Source organism: Varanus komodoensis, unplaced genomic scaffold (assembly GCF_004798865.1).
Source record: "Varanus komodoensis strain SLA01 unplaced genomic scaffold, ASM479886v1 scaffold10, whole genome shotgun sequence".
NCBI lineage: Eukaryota > Metazoa > Chordata > Lepidosauria > Squamata > Varanidae > Varanus > Varanus komodoensis.
In genome coordinates, this window is record NW_025335269.1 from 4,349,995 (window position 1) to 4,371,057 (window position 21,063).

General features: G+C 46.0%; 1 protein-coding gene across 7 annotated transcripts in view; it reads left to right on the forward strand.

The window, feature by feature from the left end:
* Window positions 1-20,222, forward strand: part of LOC123035220 — a 56,127-nt gene extending 35,905 nt beyond the window's left edge. For 6 of the 7 annotated variants that reach the window (XM_044453218.1, XM_044453202.1, XM_044453211.1 and 3 more), the window contains 6 exons: window positions 13,039-13,063; window positions 14,016-14,054; window positions 14,598-14,699; window positions 15,429-15,522; window positions 17,985-18,803; window positions 19,918-20,222. In XM_044453218.1, the coding sequence (XP_044309153.1) occupies window positions 13,039-13,063; window positions 14,016-14,054; window positions 14,598-14,699; window positions 15,429-15,522; window positions 17,985-18,803; window positions 19,918-19,964 (1,126 nt within the window). In that variant the 3' untranslated portion in view covers window positions 19,965-20,222. The remainder of the gene's footprint in view (window positions 1-13,038; window positions 13,064-14,015; window positions 14,055-14,597; window positions 14,700-15,428; window positions 15,523-17,984; window positions 18,804-19,917) is intronic. The other variant, XM_044453224.1, reaches the window with a different exon arrangement.
* Window positions 20,223-21,063: the final 841 nt, after the last annotated feature.

Here is a 21,063-nt window from a genome sequence, read left to right on the forward strand (position 1 = left end):
TTTACATTGTAGCAAAGTGTCATTTCTTCAGGGTTGTCACATGAAGAAATGACACTTTGCTACAATGTAAAGTAGTGAGTATACAGCTTGTATAACAGTGTAAATTTGCTGTCCCCTCAAAATATCTCAACACACAGCCATTAATGTCTAAACCGCTGGCAACAAAAGTGAGTACATCCCTAAGTGAAACTGTCCAAATTTGGGCCCAAAGAGTCAATATTTTGTGTGGCCACCATTATTTTCCAGCACTGCCTTAACCTTCTTGGGCATGGAATTCACCAGAGCTTCACAGGTTGCCACTGAAGTCCTCTTCCACTCCTCCATGACGACATCACGGAGCTGGTGGATGTTAGAGACCTTGCGCTCCTCCACCTTCCGTTTCAGGATGCCCCACAGATGCTCGATAGGGTTTAGGTCTGGAGACATGCTTGGCCAGTCCATCACCTTTACCCTCAGCTTCTTTAGCAAGGCAGTGGTCGTCTTGGAGGTGTGTTTGGAGTCCTTATCATGTTGGAATACTGCCCTGCGGCCCAGTCTCTGAAGGGAGGGGATCATGCTCTGCTTCAGTATGTCACAGTACATGTTGGCATTCAAGGTTCCCTCAATGAACTGTAGTTCCCCAGTGCCGGCAGCACTCATGCAGCCCCAGACCATGACACTCCCACCACCATGCTTGACTATAGGCAAGATACACTTGTCTTTGTACTCCTCACCCGGTTGTCACCACACACGCTTGACACCATCTGAATCAAATCAGTTATCTTGGTCTCATCAGACCACAGGACATGGTTCCACTAATTCATGTCCTTAGTCTGCTTGTCTTCAGCAAACTGTTTGCGGGCTTTCTTGTGCATCATCTTTAGAAGAGGCTTCTTTTTGGGACGACAGCCCTGCAGACCAATTTGATGCAGTGTGCGGCATATGGTCTGAGCACTGACAGGCTGACCCACCACCTCTTCAACCTCTGCAGCAATGCTGGCAGCACTCATACGTCTATTTCCCAAAGCCAACCTCTGGATATGACGCTGAGCATGTGCACTCAACTTCTTTGGTCGACCATGGCGAGGCCTGTTCTGAGTGGAACCTGTCCTGTTAAAGCGCTGTATGGTCTTGGCCACCATGCTGCAGCTCAGTTTCAGGGTCTTGGCAGTCTTCTTATAGCCTAGGCCATCTTTATGTAGAGCAACAATTCTTTTTTTTTTCAGATCCTCAGAGGGTTCTTTGCCATGAGGTGCCATGTTGAACTTCCAGTGACCAGTATGAGAGAGTGAGAGCGATAACACCAAATTTAACACACCTGCTCCCCATTCACACCTGAGACCTTGTAACACTAATGAGTCACATGACACCAGGGAGGGAAAATGGCTAATAATGCCCAATTTGGACAGTTTCACTTAGGGGTGTACTCACTTTTATTGCCTGCAGTTTAGACATTAATGGCTGTGTGTTGAGTTATTTTGAGGGGACAACAAATTTACACTGTTATACAAGCTGTATACTCACTACTTTACATTGTGGCAAAGTGTCATTTCTTCAGGCTTGTCACATGAAAAGATATAATAAAATATTTACAAAATGTGAGGGGTGTCCTCACTTCTGTGATACACTGTACATGGATTAAGAGGCTGGCCCACAAACTTGTGTTTAGATGCAAGTAGTATGATGGTTACAGTGTTGGACTGGGAACCTGCAAAATCTAGGTTCTAATCCCCTATTGGCCATGAAGCTCACCTGGGTGATTTGTGGTCAGTCACTCCCTCTCAGTTTAACCTGTCTCATAGGTGGTGGTGGTTGAGAGGATGAAGATGGAGTATAGGCAGACTTTCTTCTTCATGATCTCCATGCAAATCACACACCAATGGGGCCTGACACGCAGTGTAGGCCTCATCCAGTGGAAACTTCCAAAGCTGGTCTCCATGGAGTGGGCGGGAGCAGGGACCACCCTGCACTCTGAGTGGTACATAGGCGGCGGCTCCCGCCCATTCCCTCAGTTCCTTTTTGACCACGCTGGGCTTGGCTCTCCGGATCGGACCTCTCCAGCTTAAATGTGTTGCCATTTTTTTTTCTTTCTCTCGCTCCCTTCTATTAAAAAACAACAACAAAACCCCCAAAACCTCTGCTCCTTTAACTGCGTAGAGAGAAGGCTGCCACTTCTCCCCCCTCTTTCTCTTACCTTTCTCAATCTCCAGTTTTCTCTCTCTCCCTTGAATCGCCCACATGCGCTCCTCCAAGGACCGCATGGCCAATTCAACTCCACATTGCTGCACCTCTTGCGCAGCTAGGATGCCTGCCAACGATGGGCACTCCAAGTGCCTCCTCTGCCTTGGCGAGGGGCACATCGTGGAGACTTGCACCCACTGCCAGGCCTTTAAGGAGCAGACACGCCAGCAAACAGGCCTTATGGCGGTGCGTCCTCAAATCCTTTACCCCAGGAGTGGATAACCACCCCCCTGGGAAGATTCCTCTAAGCCCGCCAGGGCAAGGAAGAGGGCAGCATCGCCAGGGGAAGGCCTCCTCAACGTGTGGTCTCCCCAGCTTCTGGAGCACCCCTGGGCATGACCTCTGCTGATCCGGGACTGGAGCAGCCGGGCGCTGCCATCCCAGCAACACCGCCTGTGCCTCTGGCCATCCCCACATGTGGCATGGCCATGGCCGCAACAGAGACTGCTGATGGAGCATCTCTCCCCCCCCCCCGAACGCTGGTCCCCAGCAGCGCCTGCAGGAGCTGAGAATCTTCAACAGAGCCGGCAGGATCATCGCGCCCCTGCCCCCCCGCTGGAACCGAGGGAGATCGGCACAGCAGCTAGAGGCCTCCCCGCTCTCCAGCTCTACGAACTTCAGCTCTCTGCCAATGGGGAGGCCCTGCCCAGCCCAGCCGATTTTGACTCAGCTTCATTGGAGGCCTGCACTCCCCACACCAGGCCTAGGCCCATGCCCCAGGCCTCAAGGAAGAGGCTTACAAGGGTGCAGCGTGCACGGAGCCTCTCTTCCTCTAGCGATTCTGCTCCCAGACTCCACTCCCAGTTGTCCATCGGTCTATATCGCAGGCTTCAGGTCAGAGCCGCTCCCCTGTCTCGGGACGCCCCCACTCCCCTGCAACCCCAACCCACTCCCCAGCGGGGCAGGCCTGGGACCAGGATTGCTCCTTTTCACCTGCCAAGGGGAGTAGTTTCTCTGATATGGTGCTCCGCATGGCCGAGGACTTAAACTTCCAAACCTGCCAGCCCCCCGAACCTGAGGCAGACCCATGCTATTATGCACTTGCCTCTGGGGACACCACAGGGTCCATCCCGGTCATGCCTGCCCTGCTGCACGCAGCACAGCAGTCCTGGAAGGCCCCGTGTGGCCTTCTGACCACCTCATGCAGGGCTGAATCCAGGTTTAAAGTTATGGTCAAGCCCTTCCCCCGCCTACTCCACCACCCTGGGCCCAACTCCATCATTGTGGAGGCCATGCAGGGTACTCCACAAAGGGACCAGCCCACCCCAGTGGACATAGAGGGGCGCCACTTGGACACTATGCCCACACCATCCAGAGTCCCTACTATGGTGGCGCACCGTGGACAATCTTACCATGGGCATCCCCTTCCTCCCCTCCATGACCATCACCACTGATGCCTCCAACACCAGCTGGGGTGCTCACTGCGCAGACATGCGCACTCTAGGCCACTGGGACCAGAGGGAGGCCCATCTCCACATCAACGCTCTGGAGATGCTGGCGGTCCAGAAAGCTCAGGCATCCTTCCAGAACATCCTGTCAGGATGTCACATTCAGGTTGCCACAGACAACACCACCGTCATGCACTACCTGAACAAGCAGGGAGGGACCCATTCTGCCTGTCTCGTGACCTTGGCATCAGACATCTGGCACTGGTGCACCCAGAAGGGCATCACCATCACCGCAGTGCATGTCACAGGGTGCCTAAACACCCTAGCCGACTCCCTCAGTCGTGCAACCTCCACCCCCCACAAGTGGGAGCTGGAGACGGCCACCTTCCTCTTCCTGTGCACCAAATGGGGTCAGCCCATGATCGATCTCTTCGCTACCCTGAACAACGCGAAGTGCAGGCTGTTCTGCTCCCGAGCAGGACACGGCATCCTTGGGGGATGCATTCCTACACAGATGGGAGGGGGACCTCTTCTACACCTTTTCCCCGATCACCAAAGTAGTGGCCAAAATCCAGAGGGAGGGAACCAGCTGCATCCTGATTACTTCCTGGTGGCCAAGACAACCCTGGTTCCCTCTCCTCCTTTGCCTGTCAGGGAACACCTTCTACCACCTGCCCTTCAGGTCCAGCCTTCTCTCCCAGGACCAGAGCAGGGTCCTGCACCCCGACCTCAGGAACCTGCACCTAATGGCCTGGAAAATACCCCCCCTGACAGAACCCTATGGCTCCCTACCTCAGGCTGTTGCCACCATGCTATTGGCCGCCCTCAAACCCTCCACACCCCACTCCTACGAGGCTAAGTGGAAAACCTTCTTGGCTTCCACTACAGCACAGGGCCTTGACCCCTCCCTAGCCTCCATGAAACACATCCTGGAGTACCTGCAATCCCGCTTTGCAGCAGGTCTCTTCCCTTCCTCCACTAGGGTTCACCTAGCAGCTGTCTCCCACTTCCACCCCCCCCACACAAGTGTCCTCTGTATTTGCCCAGCCCCTGGCATGCTGCTTCCTCAGGGGCCTCCGCAACCTTGCCCCACCAACCTGGCCCCACTCCCCCTCTTGGAGCCTCTCTGTAGTCCTGCAGGCCCTCACAAAGAAGCCCTTCCAAGTGATGGCCACAATGGACCTTAGGCTCCTGTCCTGGAAGACTGCCTTCCTGGTGGCCATCAGATCAGCCCGACGTGCCAGCGAGCTAGCAGCCCTTTGGATCGTCGCTCCCTTCATGACATTCTACAGGGACAAGGTCGTACGTCGTCCAGACCCAAGCTTTATCCCAAACGTGACATCTTCTTTCCACCTGAACCAGGACATCATCCTGCCCGCCTTCTTCCCCAGCCCGTCCACCCCCATTGAGTCCACCCTGCATCTACTAGACGTCAGAAGGGCCCTCGCCTACTACAGGTCCAGGACTGAGACCATTCACTGCTCAGAGCGTCTCTTCGTTTGCTATGAGGGCCCCAAAGCCGGGGAAGCTGTCTCCAGCCATAGACTACCCAAATGTGTCTCCATCTCCATCACCCTCGCCTACAAGATGGCCAAGATCCCAATGACTGGACAGCCACGTGCGCACTCCACGCGCGCCCAGGCCACATCCACTGCTCTACTGGCTGGCATTCCCCTTCAGGAAATCTGCAGGGCAGCGACATGGTCCACACCATCGACCTTCATGTGCCACTACCAGCTAGATGTCCGTGCCAGACAGGACTGTGCTTTTGGAAGGGCCGTCCTCTTTTCTATACTGTGGTGACGATAGCCTCCCTCCTCCTGAGGGGCCAGCTTGCTAATTGCCCCATTGGTGTGTGAGTTGCATGGTGACCACAAAGAAGAAAGGCAGGTTGCTTACCTGTAACTGTCGTTCTTCGAGTGGTCATCCATGCATTTACACACCCTGCCCTCCACCCCGCTGGCTATCGTCAGCTTTCGCCCCATATGGGCCGGGGCAGGGCGCTATTGCCGCTCCATACATGATGCTCGGTTCCCTCGCTTGCCTGGGACAGCGTGGTCTTCAGGCACTGAGGGAACGGGCAGGAGCTGCTGCCTATGTACCACTCAGAGTGCAGGGCGGTCCCTGCTCCCGCCCCTTCCATGGTGACCAGCTCTGGTAGTTTTCACCGGATGAGGCCTACACTGAGTGAATGCATGGATGACCACTTGAAGAATGACAGTTACAGGTAAGCAACCTGCCTTTGTAAGCAGCTTTGTTTTCCTTCCAAGAGGGAAAAAGGCAGGAAATAAAAGAACTGCAATCATAATAATATCCTTGTTGGCACAACAGTTTTATTAGGTGGGTCAATTGCTGGTTGAGCAGGTGTACCAAATAATTGGTAATAAATGGCTCTGTGAAAGCCTGTGTTGGGGTAAAGTTGCACCTTCCCAGATGACCATAAGTGATATATTTCCTTGTGCCTCTTTTGTTTATTGTTGTTTCACTGGAATAGTAATGTTGGTAGCTGGTATATGTATGGTTCTTCGTCGTAGTCTCTGTGCATCACACATATGGGTGCTGTGCCTGCGCAGTGCCTATGCCGGAAGATTAGAAAGCTAACGGTTTTTGGCAGGAAAACTCCGCTCCCCTCCCCCTCAGTGGTATAAATAGGGCAGAGTGTCCGCCATTTTACTCAGTCTTTGTGACCGCCGTTCTCTGTGCCTCATGCCTGTTCGTCTCTCGGTTAGATCCTTGTGCTCACTGTTCGTTTTACACTTTATATATCTTGTCTTTATCGTCTTCTTCTACTCCAAGTTTTTTCTCTTAACCCGTTTTTCTTCAAACCTTTCATTCCTATATATATATTATCTTACCCTCTGCACTATTTTCTCCTTTTCGCGATGGCACAGCGAGCGGCATTCCGCAAATACATTGAATGCGGTTCCAAAATGTCACCCGTGGATCCGCATGACCTATGCCTCCTCTGCCTTGGTGAGGGGCATTAGAACCGACAAAGGCGCCCACTGCTTGGCGTTTACCAAGCAAGCTAGGAAGAATAGGGAGAATCATCTCCGCAAACTCCTATGGGACCAGGCCTTGATGCAATCTGACCAATTGATCTTAAGGCCTGGCTCCTCCTCGGCCGCACCCTCTCAGCGCCCCGCTTCTGCTACCGACGTGCTTTCGAAGCGCCCTGCTCCGGCTTCTGCCGCTCCTCCACAGCGTCCTTCGAACGAAAGCGCCACTTCCATGGAGGCCCAGCAGCTACCTTCTCCCCCAGCCAAGAAGCAGGAGAAGCGTAAGCATACCGGCTTAGACAAGCCATCTATACATAAGAAGTTGAGGAAGGAAAGGGCGGACAAGCCCGCCCGCAAGGGCAAAAAATCCGACCGTTTCAAACATCGTGGTTCAGGTTCATTGGGCTTTTCAGTACCGACTCCCTCGGGACCGGCCCTGCAATCCGCGATGCAGGTGACTCCGCCGGGATCCCCCAGGCAGTCTATCCGGCCTGAGAGCGTGCCCCCTCAACAGACGGAGGAGCCGCTTTGGGACTCCATTTCTGATGGGGAGATCAGAGGCTCCCCTCCGAGGGAATGCTCTCCAACTCTGATGCCTACAGCTGATCCACCTGCTGATTCACCATCGCCTCCCAGACGTCGAAGCCATTCGTCTGAGCACCGAGATGAGGATTGGCCAATGTCTGGATATGGTGCTTATCCCGACTGGGGTGACTACTGACCATATGCCTTCTACCTTGGGTTCGTCAGTCACCATCAGTCCCGAGAGAGGCACCATCTACCTCAAGGCGTATGGAGAGAGGACGTCCAACCTCTCCGGAAACCTCATCTTCGAGCAACCACCATCGCTACCATGAGGACTCTGACGAGTCGGAGGTTGACTCTACGTCTCCTGATGTGGCTATCACCTCCCAAGGCCCCACATCCCCTGACGAATCGCATGTCACCTTTGCGGAGCTCATCTCCCACCTTGTTCGTTCTCGAGATTGAGGCCCATTATTGCCCCGGTCCCTGTATCGATCGTTTTTACGACATCGTCAGGGGAGAGCAGTCCGCAGCTGTAGCCCTTCCGCTCATTACAACACTTCGTCAGGCTATGGTCCAGCCCTGGGACCAACCAGCTCAACCACAGGCTACGTCATGTTGGTACGAGGCCATGTACCAGGTTCGAGAAGACGACATCCCATTTCTGCTCTGTCACCCAAAGCCGAACCTGGTGGTGGTCGAGTCCTCCCAGGGCAGGGAGTCAAGGGGTCACACAGCCCCTTGTGACAATGAAGGGAGAAAAATCAATATGCTTGCTCGTTGAGTCTATGCGGCCTCTGGGCTTGGCCTGCACATATCAAACTATGAGGCAACACTGGCACATTACCAGTATTTAATTATGCAAAAGCTGGATAACGTTGCCTCCTCTCTTCTGGACCACCAAGCGGACCTGGCCAGAGTCTTTATAAAGGAGGCGATGCAGGTGGCGATACAAAAACTCTCCGCTGCTAGGCACCATGAGGATACTGACTCAAGAGCCCTCATCAGAGCCATTTCTCTGCGCCGCCACGCATGGCTACGGAACTGTTTCCTGATGAAATGAAGAGGAGGATCGAGGAAATGCCGTTTGACGGCACCGGACTTTTCCACCAGAAGACCGACCATAAGCTGAAGTCAGTCCATGAATCGTGCATGACTGCATGCCGCATGGAGCTGCCTCAGCAAAAACGTAAGTGGCAATGGTCTCGACCCTCCTACCGCCAGCAATATCTGCCTCGACAGCAGTACCAGCACCAACAGCAACATAGAAGGCAGCAACCGCAGCAACTCTTCTCTCAGGGCCGTCGACGCTTCGACACCGAGAAGCGCCAGCGTTGATGGTCTGGGCGGACCATTCTCTCTCTCCACCCTCCCCTCTCCCTTTTGGGGACCAGCTCCAAAGCCAACTCCCCATTTGGGAGTCCATTCCATCTGATAGATGGCTGTTGACCATCATTCAGCTTGGATATAGGATAGAATTCGATGTCATTCCTCTGTCGAGTCCGATTCGTTTTACACCCTGTTCTTCGGTAATATGAGACGAAGTCTACCAGCTACTTCGTAAAGGAGTGATTTGACAGCTTTCCCGCTCTGATGGATTGCATGGATTCTATTCTAGATATTTTACAGTCCCAAAAAGGGACGGTGGTCTTCGTCCAATCCTGGACTTGCGAAATGTTAATAGGTACATCAAACCTAAAAAGTTTTGGATGACCACCTTACAGAATATCTTTCCGTTGCTGAGGAGAGAGGATTTGTTCGCCTCACTAGACTTGAAGGATGCTTATTTTCATGTTTCCATCCATCCTTCTCACAGACACTTTCTACGTTTCACTGTCGGATCCGATATATTCGAGTTCAATGTTTTGCCTTTCGGCCTGGCTACTGCCCCTAGAGTTTTCATGAAGTGTATGGCTCCAGTGTGCGCACACTTACGGACTCAGGGCATACAAATATACCCATATTTGGACGATTGGCTCATTGTGTCGCAGACTAGACAAGACCTTCTCCTAGCTGTGCACAAGACTTGCGCTCTACTTGATGATCTTGGACTTTGCATTAACCGTAAAAAATCGTGCCTTGTTCCCATGCAGGTGATCGACTTCATCGAAGTATGCATCGATTCTACTCAGGAATGAGCTTTCCTTCCTCCGAACCATCGGGACACTCTCTGCGACCATATTTACCAAATCCAGCTGTACAAAACGGTACCAGCCATTACCATCCAAAGACTATTGGGACACATGGCTTCTGCGGTTGCCATTGTTCTGTACGCCAGACTGCGTCTGTGACCCATACAACTGTTTTTCAACAGATCATTTTGCCCACAGCAGGACTCTCCCACCAAGCTGATCCGGATTCCACTGCCGATCCTACGTACTTTGACTTGGTGTACTGTTCCAGACAACCTGTCTATCGGCGTTCCATTCTGACTGCCTCAACCAACAACAACCCTGTATACTGACACTTCTCTGCTCGGATGGGGTGCGGCATGCTCAGGACTTCGGGTCCAAGGGACTTGGAACTGGAGAGAAGCAACAAGACATAACTTCCTCGAACTTCTGGCGATTTTCAACGCTCTCAAATCCTTTGAGACTGTACTTTGTCACCAAGTTGTCCAGATTGCGTCGGACAAGATCACTGCTGTTTTTTACATCAACAAGCAAGGCGGAACAAAGTCACCAACCTTAGCCCACCTATCGATGGAAATTTGGGACTGGTGTATCCTGAGAGGCATACTACTGCTAGCGGTTCACCTGGCAGGAACTGACAACATAGAAGTGGATACGCTGAGCAGGCAGATGTCAACAACCCACAAATGGGAGTTGGACAGCCAAATTTGCGAACACCTCTTCCGTTCATGGGGTTATCCGGACATGGACTTGTTCGCTACCTGAGACAACAGGGTATGCAATTGGTATTGTTCAAGAGCGGGTATCGGATTGGGATCGATGGGAGATGCTCTCATGATCCCTTGGGACAATCTGACTTTCTATGCGTTCCTTCCGATCCCACTTCTAATGAGAGTGGCATTGAAATAGTTCAGGACAACGCCACAGGAATATTAATAACTCCATGATGGCTGAGACAACCATGATTTACCACTCCCCTTCGACTATCCAGAGGGATGTTCCTTCGACTTCCAACAATTCCTCACTTGTTAACACAGCAGAACGCAGCAATCAGACATCTGGATTTGGCCTCATTGAAGCTGACCGCCTGGTGCATCAGCTAAACCATGCGACTGACTCGATACCAAAGACATCTCAGGTACCGGAGGATCTGGTTCAACAAACTGTGCAAATGACTCCTACCTCGAATTCGACTACAGCCGCTTTGGTACCGACAGCTTTTGATAGAGAAATTCAAGCGATTCTCAAATCTGCTTTAAGACAGTCCATCCGTCGGTCTTATGTGGCAAAATGGAAGAGATTCTCAGCTTTTGCTGAATGCCATTCTTTTCCTCCTGGGATGGCTTCGATTGAGAACATTTTACAATTCTTCCTGGAACTGTACCACTCCGGACTTAAACCATCATCCATTAAAGTTTACGCAGCTGCCATATCACATTATCGCGGTGCTGTACAAGGCTCATCGGTCTTCTCTCAACCTCTAGTTCAGCGCTTTATTAGGGGATGACAGAATTTGCATCCCTCCATTCGCCCTGCTATGCCGACATGGAGCCTTTCTGTAGTACTTCAGGCGCTTACAAAACCTCCGTTCGAACCTCTGGCGACTGTTGATCTGCACCTTGTTTCTTGGAAAACGGCCTTCCTTATAGCAGTCACATCAGCTCGGAGAGCTAGCGAACTTTGTGCTCTTCTAATAGACTCACCGTATCTGAATTTCCATAAGGAAAAGGTCGTTCTCTGGATGGACTCATCGTTCCTGCCTAAGGTGGCTATGCCGTTCCACATGAGCCAGGAGATTGTTTTGCCTGCATTTTTTCCATCGCCTTCGAATCCGGTAGAGCGATCCCTTCACACTCTCAATGTTCGACGTTGTTTGGCTTTTTACATATCTCGTACTGAACCCTTTCCTCGTTCTAATAGACTTTTCATTAAGTATGCCGAGCATGACAAAGGGTCCCCAGTCACATCTCAGAGACTCTCTAAATGGATTGTCAAAACTATCATCTTGGCATACCAGCTAGCAAAATTAGACTTACCTGTATTTCCAAGAGGGCATTCTACATGAGCAGTAGCGACTTTGTCTGCCTTTGCCGTGGGGGTTCCACTTCAAGATATTTGCAGAGCTGCAACATGGGCTGCCCCATGCACTTTTGCCAAACGTTATTGGCTGGATGTCCATGCCAGACAGGACTGCTCCTTTGGCAGGGCAGTTCTCTCATCTATTCTTTGCTGACGACACCTCCCTCCTCTGAGACTGGTAAGCTTGCTAATCACCCATATGTGTGATGCACAGAGGCCACGACGAAGAAAAGCAGGTTGCTTACCTGTAACTGATGTTCTTCGAGTGGCCATCTGTGCATTCACACAACCCACCCACCGGCCCCGCTCGGTGTCAGTGAGTGGATGTTTTTCCTTGGTACCATAATTTTCGGTACTGTTCACGCTGTCATATGCTGTCAACCTCAAGGGGGCGAACGTTCAGTCTTCAAGACTGAGTAAAATGGCGGACACTCCGCCCTATTTATACCACTGAGGGGGCGGAGAGCGGAGTTTTCCCACCAAAAACTGTTAGCTTTCTAATCTTCCGGCCTAGGCATTGCGCAGGCGCAGCACCCATATGTGTGAATGCACAGATGGCCACTCGAAGAACATCAGTTACAGGTAAGCAACCTGCTTTTTTCTCTCTCTTCCCCTCCTGATAAAGCAGGATTCTCCAGCCTAATATTTTGTACTGCAACTACAGTATTCCTGACTTGTTGACCATGCTGATGGGAAGGCTGCCCTTCTGTGTATCTGTCTGCATATCTTCAGATTCCCAGCTTTCAGACAATGATATTTTGACCTGGGTGTGTGTGGTGGTGTGTGTGTATAATGCCAGTTTATGAATAGTCAGGGTTGCATAGGAGCAAAGAAGCATGTTGCATCCTATGTGCCTCTTCTGTTTTGCATCAGCGTTCCAAAAAACCCAGGAATGCCTATTCCAGCCTGTTACTGATTACATCCAATAACAGCACACTGGCTTGTTAAGAATTTCAACCCAACAGTGGACCATAGAGTCAAATTCTTCCAGGCTGCAACAACCCATGGATTAAGCAACCCAGGGGTTCAAATTACATGCCCTTTTCCATAGAGTGGCAAGTACTTAAATAAGAATGGAAACCAACAGTTAGTGAACAGATAAACATGTTTATTCCTTTGGAGGTGGGGTTGTACCCTATTATGTAGTGAGACTCTTATTATGTAGTGAGGGTGGGAAAGGGTTTTGATTGATCCCATGGTGTTAGATTCCAATCTATGGACTAAGTCACTTGTTTGTTTTAACACTTGAAGTGTGTTCACCAGGATTTGAACAAGTGTCATTCCTTCTCAGATTGTTTGAATATGAACTATTGGAACTTTCTAAACATTTTGAATATTAGGATTGTTGCTGGGGAAAGTGTGATATTGGATTTCAGTGTCCATCATCCCTTGCCACTGATTATGTTAACTTGGGTTGCAGTTGCAGTTCAATGCCTTGGGAGTCAGATATTCCCTATTCCTGGTTTAGTTATAGAAGAAATTTTAATGCTTAATTTCTGTGGATTTGTTTTTGATCCTAGCTAAGAACACATTACACATTTTTCTGAGTGGGACTTAGGATTAGTATATGCTGTGTTAATAAATTCTCATAACTCCCCTGAGTTGTTGGGGTATATCATGTCAAGTTAATATTTTTTAGTATATTAACATCAGTGTAGTTTTAAGGTGCACTCTGATTTGTAAATCTTATTTTAGGTTTTCCAGTAGTTACAAGCCTGAGGTGAGTGTCTTATGTATTATATTTGAATATGAGAACTAAATTTAATATGCCATTATCTTACTTGTTCTACTTTATACATATTAAATGAGAACTTTTGCTAGGGTTTAATAAAAGTTCTTTTACCAGCAGCCCCACCCCATCCCAATTAATTGTTTAGGTGGGGCTTACGACCTTCTGGCGAAACTGTTGGAGGTTGCAGTGACTGTGCAGGAGGGGGCGATGTCAAGATTTCCTTCTGTGAATTTAAGTTGACTTATATTAGGATACAAACCTTGCTTTTTCACGGTTGGAAAATATGTAGCCCTTTCTTTGAGCATTCTCCTGTCTACTCTTTCCTTGGGTTAATCAGATACTTGTGGTGGCATGATAATATCACTTTGCCTACCATGTGAAACAGTTGTTTTCACCTCTTTCATGTGACTCTCAGATATGTTCTGGAGATGTAGCAGTATATTTTCTAAACTTGGGGGATTTCTTTTTTCTGCTAGAAAGCTTCCCATCTTCATAGTTCATCCTCCCCAGTAGACCTTTGCCTGGGGAAAATGGATAATAGCGCTTTTATGACCCTTATGTTGCCACGCAGACTGTCTCTGTCTTGGAAAGTAAACCGTCAGTCAGTCAGTTTCTGTCCAGTTTTGTGTAGAATAGCATAGGATATCTGGGTTGGATCCAGGAATATGTTCTGCTCACAGGCAGGCTGGCAATCCTGGGGGCTCATGGGAAAGGGTGCAAAGCAATTTCTCATAGTTGCCTAGGCCTCCCCACCCCCACTCCCCCAAAATAACTCCAGGACTTGGAAGAACCATCCAGAACAGTGAGGAATGTTGGCAGAAGAGGATCCAGGATGAAGGGGAACCAGCTCCCTTCAAGCAGACAGGCACTCTAGATTCAGTCTTCTATCATTTCACTTTGAGACTTTTTGTTTTCAGTGTACAACTTTGCTTTCTTACAGAATGATCCAGTTCTGAGACAGAAAGCTCTGGAGTATATGGTAAGGCAAATGTTTTTCACCTATGAGAAAGTATTATATGGCGGCAAAATGGATACTTTGGAGGCAGTACTTACAAAAAATAACTATTATTATTTTTCCACATAGAAAATACAACTCACTGAACTGGTGACTGAAAAACACTGTCTCAGATTAGTGTGAAACTAGTTTGACTAGTTTTTTGTGTTGATTAGAATGTAATTCTTGTGGATTTTCTGCAGGATTGCAATCTAAGTACATCCAGCTGAAATCAGTGGGATGTGCCACTTAATAAACATGACTAGGAACAGAATGAAAATAATTTCTATTTTCAAGGGTATGTTATAAGGACTTCCCATTGCATGTCTTTTTCCTTAGTTGGCTAAAAACAAAATAAAGTTGTAAGAAAATAGTGGTTCTGTTTTTCCTACCCATGATGACCCTGTGTGAGATACTGCATTAACTATTAAATGCAGAGCTGGCACTGGGAAGTGAAAATGTTTTAAAGAAACCAGTGCAGAATGAAATTACTTCTATGTCAACACTCAATTGTTAAATATTTGACAGGAGAATTTCGAGATAACATCAGACAAAGAAGCAACTCAAGTGATAAGCATTGCACAGTCCTTGTCAGAAGCTTTGAAGGCCTTTTGTGAAAAGAAAGCAGCAGTAAGTAAGCTTTTTTAAGTAATCAGTGCCAGTCATTTTATTGCAAAATTTCAGATATTTTTCAGGTTGACAGCATCTTAAGATTGTTTCAATTACTTCTCTCTTCTGCTTGTAAAGTGCATAGTAATCCTATATTAAGAGCAGTGGTGCTTATATCAAATGTGGTTTTTTTAAAAAAGATTGTCTCCACCTTTGCTTCTATCCATGTTTATTTTTGGTAAATTATATAACGTAATTGTACTTAACAGTTAATTACATAACTGTTTTGCAGCTTCTTTTGCTTTATTACTTTAGTCTATAGGCATACTAAGCAGAGTGATTTGCAGTAGATAGGCAAATAGACTCTTAGTCATTTAACAATAGCAAAAACTGCAAAAAATAGACTGCAGAAAGGAACAGAAGAACTGTGTGAAGTAATTTGTGACCTCAGTAGATATGAAATGTTGATAGACGAAATTATAATTTTTGAAATGCAGTATTTTAAAGCTATTCTCTCCTTTCTGAAATGCCTTTATAGGTTGCAGGCTCTGAGTCTTTATGGCTTTAAGAACAGTCCATCTAACACCAACCTTCAAACATTGGTTGGTGTTAGATGGACAGTTCTTAAAGCCACAAACAGCAAAGCAAATTAAGATAAGCCTTTTGCTACAGATCCTCCATTTTACCCCAGTGGATTCTCCTTTTGAAAACTTCAGTGTAAGGCCTCAAAGTTGTTTTTTGTTTTTCTAGCTCAAGCATATAAGAAGTCTTCCATCATTGCTGCCACCAGGAATAAAAATTGTAAAACCACATAAACCATTGGCAAGTTGCAAGGATAATCCAGGTATTTTCAGATGTCTTCAGTAAAACAATAATGGAGAAATAAATACCTTAAGTCAGTGACTCAGTGACTTGCATTTGAAATTCTCCACATCTTTTCTAGATGTTGCTAAGTTAGGTACATCTAGAAAAGTTTTTGGCTGTATCACAGCTCATTTATTTTTATCATTGATGTATTTAACACTTGCACTCTTAAAGTTGTGTCTTTTCTCCTCTGTAGAGGTGCACTTTTACATGCAACAGCCCCCTCAACTGCAAGGTTGACCTCACACACACACACTAATGGCATGTGTGGAGACACACAAAGTACCTCAAGTTGCAACTGGTGCTGTAAAGCAGCAGTTTCCAGTGCTTTTCCAGTAAAGCATGAGCATCCCCTTTCCTTGCTGTGAAGATACTTCACATATTGCACTTAACTGCCTCTTTTCCTACCACTTTAAAGGAGGTGAACAGCAGTGCAGTCTGCAGAACTGCAACCAAATGTACCTAGGTAGGCACAATCCTACCCCTTACTGATACTGATTTCTTAAACCTTACTTGGTCCGTGATTGTAGTTCAAGTGTAATACAGTGTAAAATGGGTCATCATGGGGCAATTTCTATTTTCAGAGTTTTGTGAAAGTTTACTGAGATTATTTCCTGGTAACTTAAATATTGGAATGTCTCCATGCAAACTCCTCTTACGGCAATGGAAACATGACAACATAAGAAAAGTAATCCTCAGTCAGACCAGTGGTCCATCTAGTCCAGCAGTTTGTGCACACAGAGGCAAACCAGCTGCTCAAGACCTCCCGCTGCATAAGCGCCTCAGTAACTGGTGAATGTAGGTAGCATATAGCCAGCAAGGTATAGGCCATGGATAGTCTCTTCCTCCATGAATCTGTCCAATCCCCTTTTAAAGCCATCCAAATTGACAACCATCACCACTTCCTGTGCCAGTGAATTCCATGTTTTCACTATACATCATGTGAAGAAGCACTTCCTTTTATCTCTACTAAACGTCTCACCAGTCAGCTTCATGGGATGACCCTGGGCTTGAGCATTGTGGAAGAGAGAAAAGAATGTCTCTTCACACTATGCATTATTTTAAACACTTCTGTCTTGTCTCCCTGTACTTGCCTTTGTTCAAAGCTAGTACAGTCCCAATTGTTCCAGCTGCTTCTCATAAGGGCATTGTTCCAGTTACTTAATCATTTTCTTTGCCCTTCTCGGGAAATATCTTTTCCAACTCCATACTGACCTTTTTCAGAACTGTACACAATATTTTAAGAATGTTTGCACCAAGGATTTGTATTACAGTCTTTTCTGTTCTGTTCCTAATTATGCATAACAGGGAGTTTTTCTTTTTTTCAACAGCTGCTCACTGGGTTAAGATTTTCATTGAGCTGTCCACCACTCCAAGATCCCTTTCCTGGTCAACCACTGATAGTTCAGATCCCATTAGCCTATACTTGAAACTGAGACTTTTTGCCCCAGTATGCATTACTTTACACTTGCTTACCTTGAACTGGGGGCAAAAATATGCATTACTTTATACATGCATTTGCCATTTTGATGCCCATTTGATGCTAGGAGAGATAAAAGTATTTATGTGGGACATAATGAAGTTTTGAGTTCAGTCACTTATTTGAACCAGCTTTTTCCATGCTGAGTTCAATCAACTTTGCTATATAGTCAGTTATTCATAATGTTGTGTGCTTCTCGTCTATTGTTTATTCCAGAGTAGCAGTGCTTTGCAGCTAAAGAATGTAGTTAATCATGGCACACTGGTGATTAAGTCTAAATTTATTGAACTATATGTTACTGTATACTTATTGAACTCAGCCTGGTGGCCATTGCATTTTTGTTAGTGTCCAAAGATGAAGCAAAGTAATACACTCAGGTTCAGTTGGATTTATTGTACTGCTTCTCTGAATAGAAAGTTAAAATGACTTTTTGTTAAGTCAGTGGATGAGGATTCAAAAAAGTTCCCACTGAGAAAGGTCCCACAACTGTGTCATGAAATAGGTTGGATCCTGATGTAGTGTAGATCCACTGAAATAATGGACTAAGGTAGTCATGAGTAATACAAGACCTATTCATTTCAGTGAGTCTACTGGTTGAATGAACTTGAATCGATCCATTCTATTGTGAGAATTTTATTTTTAAAGTCAGAGTACCTATTGCATTTCTGTGGCCATGCTGCTGTGGTCATCCCTCCTCTAACTATTAATCAGCCTTCATGGGACATGTTCTTTCACATGCTATGTTATTGGTCCCAGTTACGTTCAGCCAAGGTACCTGCTTTTAAAGGAGTTCCATCCAAAAGTGTGACTCACAGAAAAAGACTATGATCTCATCTTAGGCCAGGTAGAAGTTTCTGTGCCTGAAAAGTACTGACTTAAGTTTACCGGAAATTCTCATGTCATTTGGAATTCACAGTAAGAATAGCATTTTGTCAGATCTTTCAGCTGTTTTGTTTTTCCAGCAGACAATTGCCAAGAAGGACATCAGTCTAATGGACTTGCACAGTTAAAGTCCTTTCTACAGCATGAACCAAGCACGTCACACACCCCTGTGGATTCATATATTTGCCAAATGAAAGGAAAATCCTCTTCACATGGCATTTCTTCTAAAGATCTTGCAACAGTGTCTGCCCTGGAGAGTTCATTTGCCCTTCAGCAAGGAGGCTTTAGTCATGGACTCAATGAGTGGATGAAACAATTCAACCAGTCTGCTTCTGATTACTTACAATCAACTCCAGCCAAAGAAGAATCTCCCTATTTTGCATCATCACAAAGCAAATATACAGCACAACACTGCCAGGAAGATAGCAGTCAATTACCTGAGAATAAAATGACAGACAGGAGAGCAAGAAACTGGGATAGTAGGAGAGCATCACTAGACTCAAAAGCATATTCTGTCACCTCTAATTCATACTCTTCTTCAAGAAGTTATCAAACAGATAGCCCTTTACAGAAAACACCCCCATGGTATCACAACAGGTCTGGGAAAGGTAATTGTGTGTTTACATCGTCCTTGTCTTCAGACAGCAGTGGACCTGCTTGGCCACAGCAATCTGTCTACCAACAGTCAAGCCTTGAAGACAATATGGAGCCATGCCCATCCATTTCTGGTGATAGTTCATACAGTGATTACCAGCTACAGAAAGCACAGCTAAATAACATATTGAGTGGAAGTAGTAAAGGCTTTTCTGATGACATTCTGAGTCAGCTTCGAGGAAAGGATGCAGCTACATTGACAAGAATGCTTCAGCGGCTACTTCCTTTTTATCCAGATCTTCAAAGTAAGTACATGTAGCTGTCCTGACCTCTTTTAACATAAAAGAAACCAGATAATATAGATTGAGTGCCTTAGATACCTATACCATACCTGTACGTGGTCAGAAAACCGTGAGTTTGATAGCCTTATCAGAAGCTGGGTGTTGTAAATGGAAGAAAGGAACCAAGCACATTCATTGGCAAAGCTAAGCACACTTTTGTTGATTATGTGCAGTCTCTACTCAGTAACAATAGAGCCGGTACACATTGGGAAATGCTGTATAGCTGCTTTGTAAATTAAATTGGTGACACATATGCTGTTGAGACTGTATATTGAACAAGGGTTAATGATGGTTATTTATACCTTTGCTCACTCATTGCAGCATTCTGCAATGTGGTATACTTGTTTTTTGACAGCAGCTCCCATTATTCTGGCCCTTGCTTGTGTTGACTGAGCTTGACAGCAGTTGTAGTCATGCTAGAAAGCTGTACAAGTCTTAGCCACCACCAGGAGCACAAGGCAAAATATAAAATATCAATTGCTTTGGGGAATGCTGTCCAATAGGGACAACACCATACTTTGGACCAAAGTTCTATTATAAAATTCTGTAAATTTTGATAGTTGATTGGATGGAAAGTTTGTAAACAGGAATAAAGTTGACTACCCTCATCCATTATTTAAATAAAAGTCCTAATTTAATGACATTTTTATTGCTGTTGTACTAGATCCTGTTTAATACAGCAGTTATCAACTGACTGCTTCAGAATTACAAGTGTATTTCTAAAATGCATGAATGTGGAAGAAAAACCATGTGGAACATGTTTGTCTGTTTTTGAACATTAACCAAGTCTTTTTGTTATGTCTCAAGCATTCTAACAACCCTGCCCTATATTGTGCTCAGTTTCATGGCCCAGTTAGTGTCTGAGCATCATCATTTTGAGAACTGTGGAATGGATGGTAGAGCAGAAAAGTTGATGGAAGGTTAATTAAGTTGGTCAGAGGGAAAATGCAATCTAGTATCCAATTCTTCTCCAAACTAAGTTCATCTATTCTTATGTATCTCTTGAAATGTGCTAAAATCGCTTTTTTTGCCATTTATAAGCTCTGTTAACCTGACACAAGTTTTTCTTCTCCTCTAGAAATTAATATTCGTGCATTAGCTCAAGCTTTGAGTGAAATAAATTAAGAATGACTTGGAAGCCAACAGCTTTACCATACCAGGAAGCTACTCAGTAAAAGTACATCTTGCTTCTAAAGACTACCTACCCAAACATAGTTTGTACAGCATTTGAAAAGTATTGTAGAGGTAAATATACTACAATGTTTAGAATTTCTGAAATGTATCAGAAGCATTGTGAACATTAATTTTTGTTGTATGATAATATTATATCACATTCCTTGAGGCTTCAACACTTGTTATTTCTATTAAACACAGTTCACTTAATACAAGGATGCTTGACAGTATTCTATGAAAAACAAAGTGTTTGGGACTCTGAATATTTTACATTAGACATCTTCCTTTGAGTTATCCTTCATATATGTTGGAGTTAGTATACAATAAGTCACTGCCTACAGGTACTTTGTAAAAAAAATCTTTGTAACAAAAGGGTAACAAAGCTATCTATATGGTTGTTTGAAATGCATCTATTATACTCTTGAATATCATACACCAGTTTCCAGCTATGAAGAACTTCACTTCCATTACTTACTTCAAACAGGAGACAAGTTATTTCTGTTTAGAATAAGATTTTCAATCTGCTGTAAAACTTTGGAGAGGGCAAAATCTTTCTACAGCAAAGGTAATAAAATGCACTGCTTCTAAACAACTACCAAAAAAATATATTACTGTTAGGTACATACAAGAGATTGTATGGACAGATACTCAGTTTTCATGGAAGTCATCACCCACATCAACCAAGGAAGTTCAGATGACATACATAATTTGCAACTTTTTAAATAGTTCTATTTACATATATTACATGACAGCAATCTTGTTGACCATATGCAGTACATCAAGGTCTATAATCAAATCCAGTTTCCAGGTATGTGGTATGACACAAAGGAAGGATAAGGCAGGGGTGCATGAGGATAGTAAGTAAAAGTTTGGTTTGCGCTAAAACTGATCCAACCTTTTAGTTTACTACCTTGCAAAGTTAAGATAGTGTTTTCACCCAAGGCATTTCAAGCACTACAGCAGCCTATAGATAAAATCATAAACCCCAGCCTTCTCTCTGCATCTTGTGTGTGGAGGAAGATTAGGAATCACTATGTGGTCATACTACACT